This window comes from Podarcis tiliguerta (assembly GCF_965153285.1).
Source record: "Podarcis tiliguerta genome assembly, chromosome: 5".
NCBI lineage: Eukaryota > Metazoa > Chordata > Lepidosauria > Squamata > Lacertidae > Podarcis > Podarcis tiliguerta.
The window spans coordinates 38,169,620-38,186,795 of NC_139538.1; the positions used below are offsets into that span (position 1 = coordinate 38,169,620).

At 42.9% G+C, this 17,176-nt stretch overlaps 1 protein-coding gene across 8 annotated transcripts; it reads right to left on the minus strand.

Annotated features, from left to right (window-relative positions):
- Positions 1-1,353: 1,353 nt before the first annotated feature.
- Positions 1,354-14,627, minus strand: LOC310677988 (thioredoxin domain-containing protein 6-like). Of its 8 annotated transcripts, XM_083441257.1 has the most exons (9): positions 14,247-14,301; positions 13,802-13,838; positions 12,817-13,014; positions 9,902-9,959; positions 7,880-7,983; positions 6,490-6,561; positions 4,641-4,757; positions 2,956-3,055; positions 1,354-2,446 (listed from the first exon to the last, which is right to left on the minus strand). In XM_083441257.1, exons 4-9 carry the CDS (start codon positions 9,957-9,959, stop codon positions 2,442-2,444), a joined length of 456 nt encoding a protein of 151 aa, XP_083297383.1. In that variant the 5' UTR covers positions 12,817-13,014; positions 13,802-13,838; positions 14,247-14,301; the 3' UTR covers positions 1,354-2,441. The 8 variants fall into 8 exon arrangements, with proteins under 8 accessions (XP_083297383.1, XP_083297377.1, XP_083297378.1 ...); XM_083441251.1 differs by lacking the exon at positions 12,817-13,014 and having other exon boundaries at positions 14,247-14,625; XM_083441252.1 differs by lacking the exon at positions 9,902-9,959.
- Between the last annotated feature and the right edge of the window lie 2,549 nt (positions 14,628-17,176).

A 17,176-nucleotide genomic window follows, 5' to 3' on the forward strand; every position in this document is an offset into this window, starting at 1 on the left:
TGCAAGAGCTAAAGCTCCATTCCTTCCTGCCTCTAAGTCAGGCCCGATCTAGGAATGTGCTTCCATACACTTCCCCTTCTTCTCAAGTAGCCTCCCATGCAGCTAGCTGATATTCAGGCATCCCAGGCAGCTGGTCCTGGGGCAGGAATGTCAAGATACAGCAGCTGAATGCTCACATTGTTATGGATACTAACCATGTGGCTGGTGATGTTGCTCCATTCTGTGCTTTCTGGAGTGGCGTTTTCTTCTCAACACCTTTTATGGTAGGCATGTACAAGACACCAATTAAGATACTGAGATACACCTTAGTATGTTACATTATAAGGAGTGTGCATGGTATCAGCTAAGGTAAAGGTACTAAAAAAAAAAAAGATAAAGGACCCCTGACAGTTAAGTCCAGTCGTGAACAACTCTGGGGTTGCAGCACTCATCTTGCTTTACTGACTGAGGGAGCTGACGTTTGTCCGCAGACAGTTTTTCCAGGTCATGTGGCCAGCATGACTTAAGTCGCTTCTGGCGAAATCAGAGCAGCACATGGAAACAGCGTTTACCTTCCCGCCGGAGCGGTACCTATTTATCTACTTGCACTTTGATGTGCTTTCGAACTGCTAGGTTGGCAGGAGCTGGGAGCTCACCCCATCGCAGGGATTTGAACCGCCGACCTTCCGATCAGCAAGCCCTAGGCTCAGTGGTTTAGACCACAGCGCCACCTGCACTAACTAGGGGTCAATTAACTGGAATTAAATCCCATTGAACTCACTGAGTCTTATTTGGTAGTAGGATTATGCAATGTCAGTTATGATGGCGCATCCTGCTTAGACTGCTGTTCTTTCCCATTTGGAGACCTCTATGGTAAGAGTAAAAGTAAAGGACCCCTAGATGGTTAAATCCAGTCAAAGGTGACTATGGAGTGTGGTGCTCATCTCACTTCAGGCTGAGGGAGCCAGTGTTTGTCCGCAGACAGCTTTCCAAGTCATGTGGCCTGCATGACTAAACCACTTCTGGGGCAACAGGACACCATGACAAGTGCCAGAGTGCACGGAAACCTTCTCACCACAGTGGTACCTATTTTTCTACTCGCACTGGTATGCTTTCGAACTGCTAGGTTGGCAGAAGCTGGGACAGAGCAACAAGAGCTCACTCCTCTGTGCAGATTCGAACAGCAGACCTTCCAATCGGCAAGCCCAGGAGGCTCAGTGGTTTAGACCACAGTGTCACCTGCTCCCTGCCTAGTGGTGGACCTCCTTTGCACAAAGGAATCCTCATGGTTTCTTTGCCATGAAGCATCTCATGACTTTCTGTTAAGGCCAGATAGCAGAGCTCTAAATTGTGGATGTGGAAAAGAAAAACAAATTTGTAATTACTTGAATTTCTTTATTAAAACAGTAATCAGGTGCAAGTATTCTCAAAGAGAAAAGCAATGCCAGAAAATGCATGAGTCACTGATAATAATAACCACAAGAAGCAAACGTGCGTTAGGTGGTTTGCCTGTCTCACAAAAAGTCACACTTCCAATCCGGCAAGTCTTGCATGAGCCACCATATCAGAATTCAACACAGCCACTGTAAATTCACATGTTGATAAATCTTTGAGTCCCTACTAAGCTTAGAAAATTGATTCCAGTGACAAAACCAACACTGTGCAAGATCAATCATAACATTTCTGTTGTGAAAGTTTACAGTTTCTTCGGCAAGTTTACAGTTTAGCTCATTCACATATATCCAAAGGGTTTGCAAAACTGTTATATCACCTCTGTTCTGTTTGGAAAGCCTTTAATCCAGGGTTCAATCAGAGACAGGCCTGACCCAAGACATTTTGCTGCCTCTGGCACAGGACAAGATGATGTAACCATGTACAAAAGCTGACTAGACCGACAATTGTACATGACAACAGGATAGTCTTCCCCAGAGCAACTGAGGACACCACACTAGGTACATGACAAACCTGTGTGGCACGCATCATCATCATGATAGAAGATAAATCTATCAGTAGCTACAGATTATGATGTTTGCATATTGCCTGTAGGATCAGAGACATCATAGCTCAGAGTGCCCATTCTAGGGGAACAACTGCAGCAGAAAGCTGTTGTGCTCTTACCCAGCTTTTGAGCTTTCCATAGACACATATGGGGAACAGGATGCAGGGTTAAATAAGCCTTTGATCTGATATTGAATGAGATAAGCCCAGCAAAGCTCTCCTACTGTCCATATATGCTGTCTTGAATAGTACTGACCTGATAGTCAGATTTGTAACAAGGCTTTCCTAAACATCTGTAATTCTTTTCATAGACTACTCCAACCTGAAACACATTGCTGCTGCTTATGGCAATATGTAGCCATTTAATTTTTTACACTTATATTAGAGAAAACTTGTCTGTAACATTACTCATCAGCTCCAAATGATAGTGAGAAAGCCAGTTCCAGAAAGCATCAATTGGTGAATTAATCTAGGAAGAAAGCATGAGAGGAAATTAGCATAAGAAGAAAGCAGACCCTGGAAAAACATCAAAGGAGGGATATCTGCCTGATATTTATACTGTGAAATTGCTTCAGCCTTTTGGATCAGTATAAAACCGTAAAATTAAATACTCTTTCAGTTTTTCGGGGGGGGGGGGGTTTAACCATCTAAGCCTAGTACTATGATAGCCCAAAATATATCATAAGAATGGTTTTCTCAAGCATACTGGGAGGAGAGAAAGTGACATTTCCTAAGCGATGGAGCCTAGTCCCTTTGACTTTGCTGCAACTCAGCATTCACAGCTGTACCACAACACAAGCCTCATTTATCTACATAAACCCAGAAGATGCCCCTTCTGGGGTGAGTAATATCAGTGACAAAATCTAAAGTAGAGCAGTGGCAAAAATCCAATCTGAGATTGCTTACCTTCTTGTGCAAGGATAATTTTTAAACTATATAAATGGTATTACCTATATGACACTGAGTACAGCCAAATACCTGCTTCTTCTTCCTCCTCCTCCTCCTCTTCTTCCCCATCTTCTGCTTCCTCTCCCTCAATGGCAGGACTCACTTCTTTAGGAATCGCTTCATCCTGGATCTAGTATCAAAGCATACAAGGGTGTTGGTTGCAGACTATTTTAGAAAAACTACATTTTAATGAAGACTAGTGTTATGTAATAGACAATAGTTATTTTTAGTAATAGGGGTTTTTTTTGTTTCATTGGTGGTGTGTTTTGTTTATTTTTCCAATATGTGATCTATTAGTATTTTTTTACGGTTTTTACCTCTGGAGCTGATTTTTATTAACAAATGGGTACAATCTGATGGATAATGAATGTGTTGTTGAATTCATGAATACTAAGGAGCTGAGGGAAGAAGCTGCACATGCTCTCACTGTTAGTAGAGGATGCTCAGAGGAAGAGATGCATAACATTCTCCACAGGTGCCAGAGATTCCTGCAGCCTCTGAAACCCATAACGTTTATGCATACAGAGCTATCCCAGATGATCAGCAGTGACTTGGACACATACAGTGGTACCTCGGCTTACAGACGCTTCAGCTTACTGACTGTGCTAACCCAGAAATAGTACCTCGGGTTAAGAACTTTGCTTCAGGATGGCAGCAGCTGGAGGCCCCATTAGCTAAAGTGGTGCTTCAGGTTAAGAACAGTTTCAGGTTAAGAACGGACCTCCAGAATGAATTAAGTTCTTTACCCGAGGTACCACTGTACTTAGAGGGGGAGGGGTCCCTGTAGAACACTTTCCCATCAGGTGTCAAGACCATGAGAAATGGAACTCTGAACTCAATATCCTTGAGCCAGGACTCTCAGGAACTACAGCCCCAGTGCTGGACCCCACCAGGGAACACAGCTGTCAACCTTCCCTTTTTTTGCGGGAAATTCCCTTATTTCAGTGCCGTTTCCTGCAGCTTCCCACTGCTATCCCGGATTGTTAGATATCCCGTAGACTGTCCCTGGGACAGGTGAGGCTGCTGATCCCTTATTTTCAAGGCTCCCCGGGACATGTGAGGCTGCTGATCCCTTATTTTTGAGGTTGCTGATCCCTTATTTTCAAATCTGAAAGCTGACAGCTATGCCAGGGAATCAAAACCTTTGCCCTTCCCCTGCTCAACACCAAAAGGCCACACACTTGACGAAAGAGGACTGAGTGCCAGGCTTGGGCCATAGGGTCACTCCTTTCAGAATCTCCATTCTCCCGCAAGTGGAAACTGGGTATCTATTTGAAGGACATGACTACTCTCACTTTTTTATTCAGTTTCTTTCCCTTCAAGTAGACACACACTAGGCAACATTAAAACTGAGATAATAATGGAAGCAGAGTTACGTCCCAGTCATGGTTCACTATCTGTTGAATTCTACACAGAATTTGGAAACAAGGACCTAGGAACATCAGCTGATAACAACAGCTGATGGACCCGCTAAGAGGCAGCAAACATTAGGAGAAACCTCTTAACAGTACAAACAGTTCAACAATAGTCAACCTTGAGGAGTGGTGGTCTCTCCCTTGTTAGAGGTGTTCAAGCAGAGGGCAGAAGCCACTTGCTTTGCTCTGGATTTCTTGCATTAAGCAGGGCTTTAAACTAGATGGCCCACAACCCCCCTGCCCACAACTCTGATCAAAGACACAACTTAAATTTAAATGAAATCGAAGAGGTTAAATTACCACCACTCTATCTGCTCCATGATCCAAGACCTTCTTTTCTGCCTCTAGCTGCTCCTGAATTGTTTTCTGTAGCAATGGTGCATTTGCTCCTCTTACAACTGCTACCAACTCTCCCCCCTGACAGAAAATATAAAATAATTGCCAATATAGTTTACAAACATAATTTGCATCAACACAAGCATTCATATTACCAGTGGTGGAGTCTGGGTCTTCTTTTCCTGCCAACAAATGCTATGCTGCTACAAAGACAGCAAAAAATATATTAGATTTTAAGCATGGACTGATTTCCAACCTCTCCTGTTGTTAGTTGAAGACCCAGAATCACAGAACAAGAGGAAGGAGAGGACTGAAGCATGGGATGCCTCACAGATAGCAAGGGTTGCAAGGCTGAACCATTTCATTGGTTTGATCAGTAAACAGAACCTTGTTTTAACTGGCTAGAAAGTGGTCCCAAATAATGAGGCAGATTAGAAAGAATAATTATTTTTAATATAAACACTTGCAAAAACTGAAGATGTCAAGCACTATCTTAAAAGAGCACTATCTTATCTCTGCAATGTTGAAAAAACAAAGAGGAGATGCTTCTTCCTTCAGAAACAATGTTTTTAGGCACATGCAAATGTATGCAAATTTAATTCCTTAACTGGTTGGCAAACTCATAAGATTGATTTTGGCTGCAATCCTAAACCCACTTACCTAGCAGTAAGCCTCATTGAAATCAGTGGGACTTACTTCTGAGTAGACATGTATTTTATTGCACCATAAAATAATTTACCCAGAGATAATTTATTGCCCCCAATCCATTAAAGTCAAGTTATTTGACTTCCACACTACTTGGGGCAAATGTTTTAGCTGACTCATCCTATTAATTTGTAGTACGACCCATTCCACAGGAAGCAAGCATATCATCCCCTTCCACTTCCATTGATTAGGTTGTGAGTGGCATTGCTTACATAACCAAAGGAACAACACTCCCACACAGGAAGGAGACTCAAGAAACTGTCTGAAGAAGTACAAGAACTATTTTGGGGGGAACCCTGCAGAGTGGGCCAATTGTGATAATTGGCCATGGAATGCTGTCCGACTGCAGAGTGATAAGAACACTGGGATGAGGAAGAGAAATGGAGTACTTGTAATCTTGAACGGGGAACACGCCACACCACAAATTGTTTTGAAGGTCCTATGTGTTCCCTCAACTTCCCAGGAGCTACATACTCTGAGCAATGTTCTTCTGACAGAGTTTCCTGTGCATAGCAGCCACCTAGCAGAGCAGTACCACAAGGCCAACCTGTTTCGGGCTCGTCCACACTTCTGCATTGTAGGCAAGGATCAGAGCAGTTTTGCTTTGCCCCGCTTTTTAGCAATGAATCAGAAGGAATGGCAAACTGCAGAAAACCTGGTTGCTATTTGCACCAACAAATGGAGGAGTGGATAATTGCTAAGTGTGCTAATCTCTCTTGAAGGCTTCCCCCCCCCTTTACCCTAAGATGCCTAAAGACACTACTAATTACATTCTTAATATTTCTAGCATCCTAATCTCTGTCTTCTTTAATCTTATGGTCAGAAGCATATACATTTATATGAGCTACGTAAGTTACAACTACTGTGGAAAGTATTTTAGGTTACCGTATGCATAGAGAATGAGGGGAAATACAAACTAGGGTAATATCTGAAATATAAAAATACGATTCCCAGCAACAACATATATCTCCAGCTGCCAGCAAGTTCAAATTCATTGATATGAGCAAAAACACGTGTTTAATACATAATACACACCAGAGCATAGTGGAGCAAGTTTAAAGTCAAACAGGTTTAAAAGACATCTCAGGTTTCAAAAGTACCAACTTACAGCATAAAAGAGAAACGTAGGTTCGCATTTTCCACGATATTTCTCTAGGGCATCAACTGAATCTACTTCAGCCTAAATAAAAAGTAAACAAGCAAACAACTTACTAAGAGCATTTATGTTGTGAACCGCCCTGAGATCTGTGTAAGAAGGGCAGTATTGTATACAAATTTAATAAGTAAAATAATAATAATAATAATAATAATAATAATAATAATAGGGCAAATGTTCACAACTACAGAAGCACCCTTTGGGTAGGCCAGAAAAACATCTAGAGCAGAATTGCTCTAGAACCTGGTGCTTCCCAGTTATTGCTGGACTGCAACACACATGAGAGCCAGTGTGGTGTAGTGGTTAAGAGTGGTAGTCTCGTAATCTGGTGAACCAGGTTCGCTTCCCCGCTCCTCCACATGTAGCTGCTGGGTGACCTTGGGCTAGTCACACTTCTTTGAAGTCTCTCAGCCCCACTCATCTCACAGAGTGTTTGTTGTGGGGGAGGAAGGGAAAGGAGAATGTTAGCCGCTTTGAGACTCCTTAAAGGGAATGAAAGGCGGGATATCAAATCCAAACTCTTCTTCTTCTTCTTCTACATCATCCCTGACCATTTGCCACACTGACAGGAATGATAGGAGCTGGAGCCCAACAATATCTGGAGGGCCCTCGGTTCCCTATACCTGATTGGATAAACACCTATTCAGATGCACATTTAGCTCTGCCCCCATAGCCCTGTGATTTCTCTGGCCTCTGCAAACAGCTACAGCAGAGAGCCTTGTATATCTGTTTGGGAAGGCTCCCTCAGCCAAATGATCAGCCTTGGAAGATCGGGGCTTGAGCGGAGTGGCAGGGTTAAAGTTGCATCCCCATATCCCTGCTCTACTCATGGTCCCTCTTCAAGCAATAATTAATGCCTGAAGACTTGCGTTATTGAGATCTCTAACCACAATGTTTCCTAATTAGCCAGAGCAGGGGAGAGGAGCTCACAGGAAGGGGAGGCTGTGTTTTGTGAGGGAGAGTGTGGAGTATCTCCATCCACTGCCAGCTTTGCTCCCCCCCCCTTTGTGGTCTTGCTCTGCCGACTGCTGGACCTGCTACGCCTGGAAGATTAGGCACAAGGAAATGCAGCCCCAGGACTGAAAAACTGTTCCCTACCTTAGTGTATAGAACTGCAGCTTTATTTAGCTCACTGAAGCAAGATGAATTGCCTGTTTAATCTGCTTGCCACATAGGCATTTATCTTTGCCAACTATTCTCGACGGATCCATCCATATGATTTCCCAACCATCCCTGAGCACTGGCTATGCTAATGGGGGCTGATGGGAGTTGGGAGTCTGGCAATGTCTGGAATGCATCATGGTAGCTACCCCTACTATATAAATTTGAAGCCGTCTCTTACCGCAGCAAAATGAAGGAGGTCATCACCAAATTCATTCCTGATTTTCCTGAAGAGGTTTACTACTGCTTTACATGGTCCACACCAGCCTTGATAAACATCTACCACTACAAAGAGATTAAGCTAACTTAGCAAATCATGGCATTTCAGAACCTACAAAGTTTAGTTCAGCACATGCAAATGAAATTAGTTAACTATCACTACTTGTTTATCCCTAATCCCTGGTCATGCTAGCTGGGGGTGATGGGAGTTGTAGTCCAAAATATTTGGAAGAAACAGGTTTGGGTGAAAGGTGGTACATCAACAACAGGAACACTCATTCCTTTTCTAACCTGCCCTATAAACACTGTCAGTATTTATATCTATCTCTCAATATAAAAATAAATGTAAGGCTGTCATCATGCAGCCCTTATTGTAATGACTTACTGTATTTTTTGCTCTATAAGACTCACTTTTTCCATCCTAAAAAGTAAGGGGAAATGTGTGTGTGTCTTATGGAGCGAATGCAGGCTGCGCAGCTCTCCCAGAAGCCAGAACAGCAAAAGGGATTGCTGCTTTCACCGCGCAGCGATCCCTCTTGCTGTTCTGGCTTCTGAGATTCAGAATATTTTTTCCCTTGTTTTCCTCCTCCAAAAACTAGGTGCGTTTTGTGGTCTGGTGCGTCTTATAGAGCGAAAAATATGGTATTACATGTAATGCCTTATTACAATCCTGGATTTGCATGGAGTCAGAGTTGGGGAGGGCAGCAAGAAAGAAGGAGGGATGCACAACAACAGAGGCTGTGGCATGGGATCTAGAAGGAAAGGACACTGAAAACAAAAAGTAGTATTCAGAAGGGAAGTGTTTGGGGTTTTTTAAGTATGAGAAGGGAGAAATCACAGAGATGAATACTACACAGAAGTTAACATCAAAAAGCTAACACAACAGAACCTTACCAAACTCCCTTCTTGCTGTACTGAAAACTTGTTTTAAACCACCACTTTTTTCTCGGTGTTGCTCCCCATTTGCTCTACTCAAACCTCTGCCATTTTTTAAAGTCACAATCTTCCTCCCACTGTCACCCTCTGCTTGCTCTACTCAAACATCTGTTGTTTAAAATCACTTTTCCTTTCATAGTTCTTCTCTTCTTTCTGTATACAAACGTTTCCCTCTTACTTTATTCAGCTGCTTTGTGTCTGAGAAGGTTCAGAGGCCTGAAATATTCTATAGTACTTTCACAATAATGTATCTAGATCCTAGTATTATATGTCATTTTCTGTGTAGTGATTTAAAACAGAACCGTCCATCAATTGAACTGAACCTTCTCAAATGAAGTCAAGCTAACTGACAGGTTTGCTCTTAGATTCTGCTCATCTTAAAGATATGGTAACATAAAGCATCACGGGCTGTGCATGGAAAGGGGGCTGCAGATTAGGAGGAAGGAGGAGGCATAAAAATGAGGATGGTCTGTTTGCAAGGGACAGTGCAAATGGGAGAAAAGTGATAATAATGAGATATATTGACAAAGGGGAGACTGCAAAATAAGAGAGGAGGAAACACGGAAGTGGGGGTTGTTGGCGGGAAAAGAGGAGGAGGGAGAGAGAAAGTGCTGAAGGTGAAAATGGGGGCTGCAAAAAAAGGAAGGAGCAATGGGAATAGGGTTGCAGATGAAAGCAGGGGCAAGAAAGAACCTGAAGAACAGGAGGGGATGGTGGAAGATGAAAAGGATGCTTAGTACTTGCAATGCATGGGAGGAAGAAGATACAAAAGGTTACCATGGGAGCATTGTGCGCAAGGGGGTTGCACAAGAGAATGGAGGCGTGCGCATGAGTGGTAAGCTGAAAAGAAGGCTGCAAAGTGGGACTGTAGAATAGAAGAGAAGAAGCTTCAGAAACGGGGTTGGGAAGGTGCAAAACAAGCTTAGTAGCTGCAAGAGGTGAAAAGAGAAGTTCTAGAGGATTAATGGGGGAATGGAGGAGGGTTGGTGATCAGAGGCCACAGTAACAGCAATAGAGAGCCATGCCATATTTACAGCTAAGGTCTTACCAATCAAACCTTTGGAACCCAGCATTTCTTCCCAAAGTTCCTGATTATTAACAACCATCTGTGTGTAAATGAAATATAACTGAGAAAGCTTTCAATAAAGCAATAAAGCCTTTAAGAGCTCCCTGAAAGGAGATTTGGTAAATTAGCAAGGGGGCAACTAAGATTTTTGTGTCAGAAAGTCAAAGTCACAAGTCAGTTTCATGAAAATACTTTCTTTAGGCAAAATGTATATAGAGAGGAAAATAAAAGACAGCACGATGCTCAAACATGGCACATAAGATGGTGCAATTTGTTTGTGCATTTGTTTTCTGTTGCTGCAGAAAGGAGGACTCAAACACATTCAAATTACAAGTCAAATGATTTTGGCTAAATATTAGGAAAAACATCCAATAGCACAGTAAAACTTTAGGAAGTGGTGACCTCTCAATTATATGTTTCTAAGCAGAAGCTAGATGACTACTTATCAAGGATGCTGTAACCTGGGATTTCCTGTTTCACCTGTGGGTTGATTAGTGTAAGGAACTGGCAGGACAATGGGGAGGAGGAAGAGGATCCTGACGAGGGGTGTGGCTAGAACTGGGACACACAGGCAAGCAGGGGATGGCGGAGGAGGGGTCATAGCTGTCAACTTTTCCCTTTTCTTGCGAGGAATCCTATTCGGAATAAGGGAATTTCCCTTTAAAAAAGGGAAACGGTGACAGCTATGGGAGAGGTTGGTGTAGGAAGTACTCACAGGGTGACAGAGGATAGCGAGGGGATGGGGGGGTCAGTGCACAGGAACCAGAACAGCTGGACCCAGAGCCAGAGGGGCCCCTTTCTCCAGGAGCATGGCAGGCTCTGAAACATAGGGAGCAGTGGGTGGAGCCTAACTTGGCCATGTGGGGCTCACTACCTCTGGAAGGATGTATCTGTTTCCTCAGCTAGAATAGGCTTGGAACAGCTGAGGGTCACATGACTGAAGCCCAGATGCTGCAATCAGCATGCAAAGTATAGAAGGGGCAGCAGAGCTAGGAGGCTGTGTCTGCTCATGTTGTTGGCCCTCAGCCTGGATGCTTCAGGATCTCTGAAGGATGGTGCCATCGGTTTGGACTTTGGACATATGGACTGACGACTTTACATACTGACTTGCCACCAGGTAGGCCAGGAGTTCCGGGCAGTTAGATGACTTCTGAAGTCTTTCCCAACTCTATGAATCTAATTTTAAGATACCATTATGCTACCAACACACAGCCCAACGTGGATATTAACATTTTGGTAAATGGAAGTCTGCTTGTAAGACACGAATGCTGTAGATCTATTTAAACTCTCATTTTGACTCAAGAAAACCACCATTTTATAGTTCATAGAATCATAGAGTTGGAAGAGACCACAAGGGCCATTGAGTCCAACCCCCTGCCAAGCAGGAAACACCATCAGAGCACTCCTGACATATGGTTGTCAAGTCTCTGCTTAAAGACCTCCAAAGAAGGAGACTCCACCACACTCCTTGGCAGCAAATTCCACTGTCGAACAGCTCTTACTGTCAGGAAGTTCTTCCTAATGTTTAGGTGGAATCTTCTTTCTTGTAGTTTGGATCCATTGCTCCGTGTCCGCTTCTCTGGAGCAGCAGAAAACAACCTTTCTCCCTCCTCTATGTGACATCCTTTTATATATTTGAACATGGCTATTATATCACCCCTTAACCTCCTCTTCTCCAGGCTAAACATGCCCAGCTCCCTTAGCCGTTCCTCATAATCGGGGGAAATAAATACAGTAAATGGACAATGTACAATGATTCACAAAATGTTTAGGGGTATGCATACCCCTGCGTACCCCCAGAAAAAAGCACGGTTTAAACCCATTTGTGAATAAGCCCCACTGAACTGAGTGGGACTTACCTCTGAAAAGGAACATGCATAGAATCTCACTGCATGATTGCAAGCATCCCAGGAAATAATTCTCAAGCAACTCATTTCAGAGTAAATATGTTCTTGCTTCTGTTGTATAGCCCAGCATATCAGACCTCAAAACATTTAATTAACAGATGGCTGCACTTTGTTTATGGCAAAGCACTTTGAGGTCAGCCTATAAGTAGCTGACTTAGAGCCACATGGGAGCCGTTCCAGTGAAATCAATATGTCTACTCTAATATAAGTAGTTAACAGGATTGAAATAATAATCAATTTCTTCTTCTGGCCACTTGATGGCAGGATTTATAGAGATTATATTCCATACGGAGCAATTTATAATAAAGGAATTGCAAACACATTCCCATTTTTCTTATATGGTTCTTTAACCATGCTTTATGAATGAAAGATAGGATATATATTAATATTCATATATTCATGTTCTTACGTCCAAAGTGCCACTGAGATCATACATGCTTGTCTCCAGACACCAGATGACTAAACTACACCAGTATGTTTCAGTTATAGGGTAGTGTCTAACTGCGCTCAAGATGCAAACTCATTCTTTTTCTGGCAACCAGCTGCTTACTACCAGTATGATTTGTATTCAAATGGAAGTTTGCAAATTATCTAAGATACTTTCTCACACAGCCTAGAGGAGAAGGAAGGACACGGATACCAATGGGACTACTTGTAAATAAATATGCATCATAACAACTTTATGATAAAAGATTCATGAAACATAGAATATTAATCCATGCATTTTCAACAAAGTATTTGTTGCGCAGGCTGGACAGATCACATCATTTGTGATATTATTTCCTCAGGCAGGCAGCCCCTCAGGGCCAACATTAGAGGTTGACATTATTGGGCACATACTGATGCTTACATTCTTGCAGGGCTGCCCATTGCTGGCACTCAGAGCTTCCTGCTCATGCTGCGTCTCCTTTCTGCCTACCCGTCCACCTGTTCTCTCTGAGCATGCAAGCAGTTGACAACAGAGGTCACGGTGCAGCAACGTCCACTTACTTTGAGATCTCCTTCTGGATATTTTGTGGATTGGGCCCAGAGGAAACAGGCAAACGAATGGGCAATAGCAAGGAGGAGGGAGGCCCATTCCAACAGGTGCCTCTCCTAATTGCATCTCACAAACCCTAGAACTGGTATCGCATCCCTTCCAAATGTAAGCAAGCACATTCTCTTGGCCAACCTGATCCTCATTAAAACCTAGGATAAAAAGGAAAACACACATGCATGTATATTTGGACTAATACTGTGTTTTGATACCCATGGTAGTTTTTGTTGTTGTTGACTTTGGAGACATCCAAATCAACATAGCCAATCTGAAAGGACAATTCATCCTTTTTACCCTAGGTCTTAATGAAGATAAAGTTAACAGTGTATCTGAAGGAGTGTGCATGCACACAAAAGCTTATACCCAGAACAAACTTAGTTGGTCTCTAAGGTGCTACTGGACAATTTTTAAATTTATTTCAACTGTGTCAGACCAACACTGCTGCCTACCTGAATCTAAAGTTAACAGAGAAGTTGTGCTTACAAAACCTGGTTTAGTGTCTTTCTTAGAATATTTGATTTGTATTTTAATTTGTATTTGAAGATTTAAAAATTGAGACTCCTCCAATTATCATGCAGCTCACCCTTCAGTCTTTGGTTCTTATTTTACCTCATTCTGACCAATATAACACCCTGTGTCAGTGACTAGTTCTTGGAAAATGCACTGTAGGGAATCGTTTAATTCGGCTCTTACATTTCCTTTCTGATTCATCAAATGATGAAAGCAATTGCATTACGGCTTCTTGTTGCCCTGGGAGACTGGTAAATCCATTTAGAACTTCTGCTTTCTATTTTAAATCTGTGCCATTGTAGGAAGGTTTCACTGGCAGAATACAATGCAACATTGCACCCGAACCACCCTCTCTTCCAAACAAGCCGGAAATACCAAACTCTAACAGAATGAAATGCCACATTTGAAACATTAAGCTCACTTACTGACCTGCAAAGCTAATTCTTTCTTCCTGCTGGTCATAGTGCTGCCAAAACAAAAACGCCAAAACATCAGGTCACAACATAACACTACCGCCCAGCCTGGAGAATCATCATCAAGGCACTTTGCTAATTAAATATAATTTAGGGCTATGAAGCACCAACTATGGCTTTTGCAGCACATGTTTACTTGGAAGTAACTCTGCATTGTGACCAGTGGGATTTACTCCCTAGTAAAAGTGTTTAGGATTGCAGCCTTAGTCACTTCCCAGCACTGCCCTAGTAACTTGTGGTGTCATTTCTAATCATTAGGACCGCCACATTTGCAGTCCATTCTAATGCATTATGATTACTCAGAGATGAGTCTCACTTGAAAACTCTCGTTTCCTGGTCTTGAAACTCCGAAGGGACTCTATTGCCCCAAGAACTGCAAGGGCTTGATAGGCAGACGGTACCTGATTAGAGGAATTCGGCAATGGCTCCTACGCACCACCGCAGCAGCAGCGTCCCACGTTTCCATAGCAACACGGCCAACCAATGGGAGATAGCCCTGTCCAGTGGCACAGCCGCCGCCAGCTCCCTGGCCGATTTTGCTCCTGGCCCTTCCTGCGCAGGCAGATGGGTTAGTCCTCCTCCTTGCAGAAACTGCCAAGCCCGTCAGGGAGCTTATACGGGAGGATGAACTGAGGAAGAATTGATCTGACAGTTGAGCTGCACCCCTAGGGAAGTGAGGCTTGGCAAATAAAACACCGGCTTTTACATTAAATGCCTTCTTTCCAAGATGGCAGTGCTAATAAGGGAACATTGATCAACGTTTCCAACTTTTCCCTGCTAAATATTTCCAACTTCTCGCAAGTCATATTTTGATTACTAAAAAACATATTGCATATTTCTGTGCATACACCTAAGTGTACACGTGACAGATGTGATGGGAGAGAAGTTCTTTCCTTAAGCCTCTTTAAGTCACATCTTTATTCATTTATTTCATTTATTAATCACTTCTCATAAGGCAACCGCAAATCAGTTTAGAATATAACGACATAAAAACAGTTAAAGCAATTGCATTATTGCATATACTGTACAGTGGTACCTTGGGTTAAGAACTTAATTCGTTTCGGAGGTCCGTTCTTAACCTGAAACTGTTCTTAACCTGAAGCACCACTTTAGCTAATGGGGTTTCCCGCTGCCACCGCACCGCCGTTGTGCAATTTCTGTTCTCATTCTGAAGCAAAGTTCTTAACCCGAGGTGCTATTCTATTTCTGGGTTAGCGGAGTCTGTAACCTAACGTGTCTGTAACCTGAAGCGTCTTTAACCTGAGGTACCACTATATATATATATACACAGAGAGAGAGAGAGAGAGAGAGATGCATGTATAAATACAAAAACTGGTTTAAAACAACAGCACATTCTAACATTATTCAATACTGTTGTGCTTGTTTGACTCTGGAAACTAATTAAAATGTCAGAAGCTTTGAAAAATAAGGAGGGGAGAATTGGGAGGGGTCCTCTGACCTATCAATATTTTTGTATCAATGCACTTAAGGCTGCAATCCTATATTCACTTACCTGGAGTGAAATCAATATGACTTACCTCTGAGGTGGTATATATAAGTTTGCACTGTAAATGGGTCATGTAGGGGATAAGAATTCAGAAACTTTCAATATTCTATACACATTTCCACTTTAAAGAAATAGCCGGTGCAGTCCAATGAAGGAAGGAAAACTCAGCAATGGATTTCATATCAAATTGTTGACAAGAGGAAATCACACACCCCTATTCTGTGTTCCACTAGTTCAAGGGTAGCCAATGTGGCGCTCTCCAGATGTTGGACTACAACTCCACCTCTGCTAGCATGGCCAATGATGAGATATGATGAAAGTTGTACTCCTACAACATCAGGAAGGCCTCACATTTATATAAGTATAGCACATTGGTAACCATTGTCAGTAGATAAGCAGCTGTCAATAGCTGACTCTTCAAGTCAGATTTTATAGGCTGTTTTACTGACATCAAAATATTTGAACACAATACTGTTTGTGCCAGCTTGCTTGACTCACATTCTTATTGGCTGGTTCTAGAAAGGCCAGGCAATCTCAGAACCTAGATGTTTATGATAATTAACTCCTCACTGGCCTGTTTACAGGCTTTCCATAGGCAATTGGTTGATCACTGTGAGAACAGGATGACAGGATATTGTATTGTGCTCCACGGGGTATCTCCAGGGGCTAGAATCTGAGGGCCTATCCATACCTCGTCAATGTGGATTATGAATTCCTTGCGCCTCCTTTAATTCTCCCTCATCCTTGCAGCATTCTCCTCCAGGTACACACTTACTCCTCCCTAAGTCTGGAGGTTCTCTGTGCAATTGATTTGGACTCCTATAGATAATCTCTGGATTTATGGAAAACGTGGGGCAATAGTAATTGGGCGAGAATGCTGCATGGACAAGAGGGAAATAAAAGAGGCAAATGGGGCTCACAATCTACATTAAGCTGAGGTATGGAAGGGCCCCAAGTCTAAGGAGAGTAAAACCTTTTACTAAGACACCTGAGTCTATGTTGCACTTTCAACCTTGCTCAACAAGCTAAGGTCAAGCACAGAGAATGAATTTAGGTCCAAAAACATCAGGGCTGTCTTACCCATTAGGGTTGGTGGTGTCCTGCGCCACGGCGCCTGCCCATCAGGGACGCCCAGCAGCAGGAGTCTGGGACCAACCAGGAACAGCTATGAGGGCATGCTGGGCGGCAGCTCTTTCTACGGCCAGCCACGCTCTCTCGCTTCCTGCCTGGGAGAGGAGGCAGTGGTGGCGCCACGCCCGGAACTTCATTCTCTGTGTCTTTATCAATTTATTTAAAGAACAACAAACTGGTGATTGCTTTAACTTTTTGATATGTGGTGATTTGAATCATGAGGATGAAATAGAAGAACTGCTGAGTCTTGAATGAGTCTTGCTTTGGAATTGAGGACTTCATTAGATTTTCTTCTGCCTTTTCATTTTATTTTGTTCTTAGGGCTTGTTAGAGATAATGTGTAAGTGTGGTGTCAGCTCCCTAAAAAAAAAAAGGTCAACAACCCTGGGGAACCTTTCTTTAAAAAGGTCAACAACTTGGGGGGGGGGGGGCACTGCCGGAAGGATCTTTGCACCACGGCACCGGATATGATTAATACGGCCTTGAAAAACATGATTTATAAACAGGATCAATCAGGAAACATTCTGACATCAGTATCAACTGGGCAGGACAACTAGAAGAAGAAACTAAGAGCCCGAGACCTGTGTTGTTTCCCGCAACTGGAAGATTCAAGAGTATAGCCTTAAGAAACCCTGTTGTCCTAAACCACACCCTAACCACAGCTTCTGGCAGTGAAAGAGCATCAAAAATTGT

Bases quoted from the DNA above. Each gene is read 5' to 3' on its own strand.
- LOC310677988 (XM_083441251.1), bottom strand. From the start codon at position 14,311: ATGGAAACGTGGGACGCTGCTGCTGCGGTGGTGCGTAGGAGCCATTGC. The intron at 7,984-9,901 runs GTAAGACCTTAG...ATCTCTTTGTAG, and splicing joins GGGTTCCAAAGGTTTGATTG to TGGTAGATGTTTATCAAGGC. The intron at 3,056-4,640 runs GTAATTTAACCT...CTTTGATACTAG, and splicing joins ATGGAGCAGATAGAGTGGTG to ATCCAGGATGAAGCGATTCC.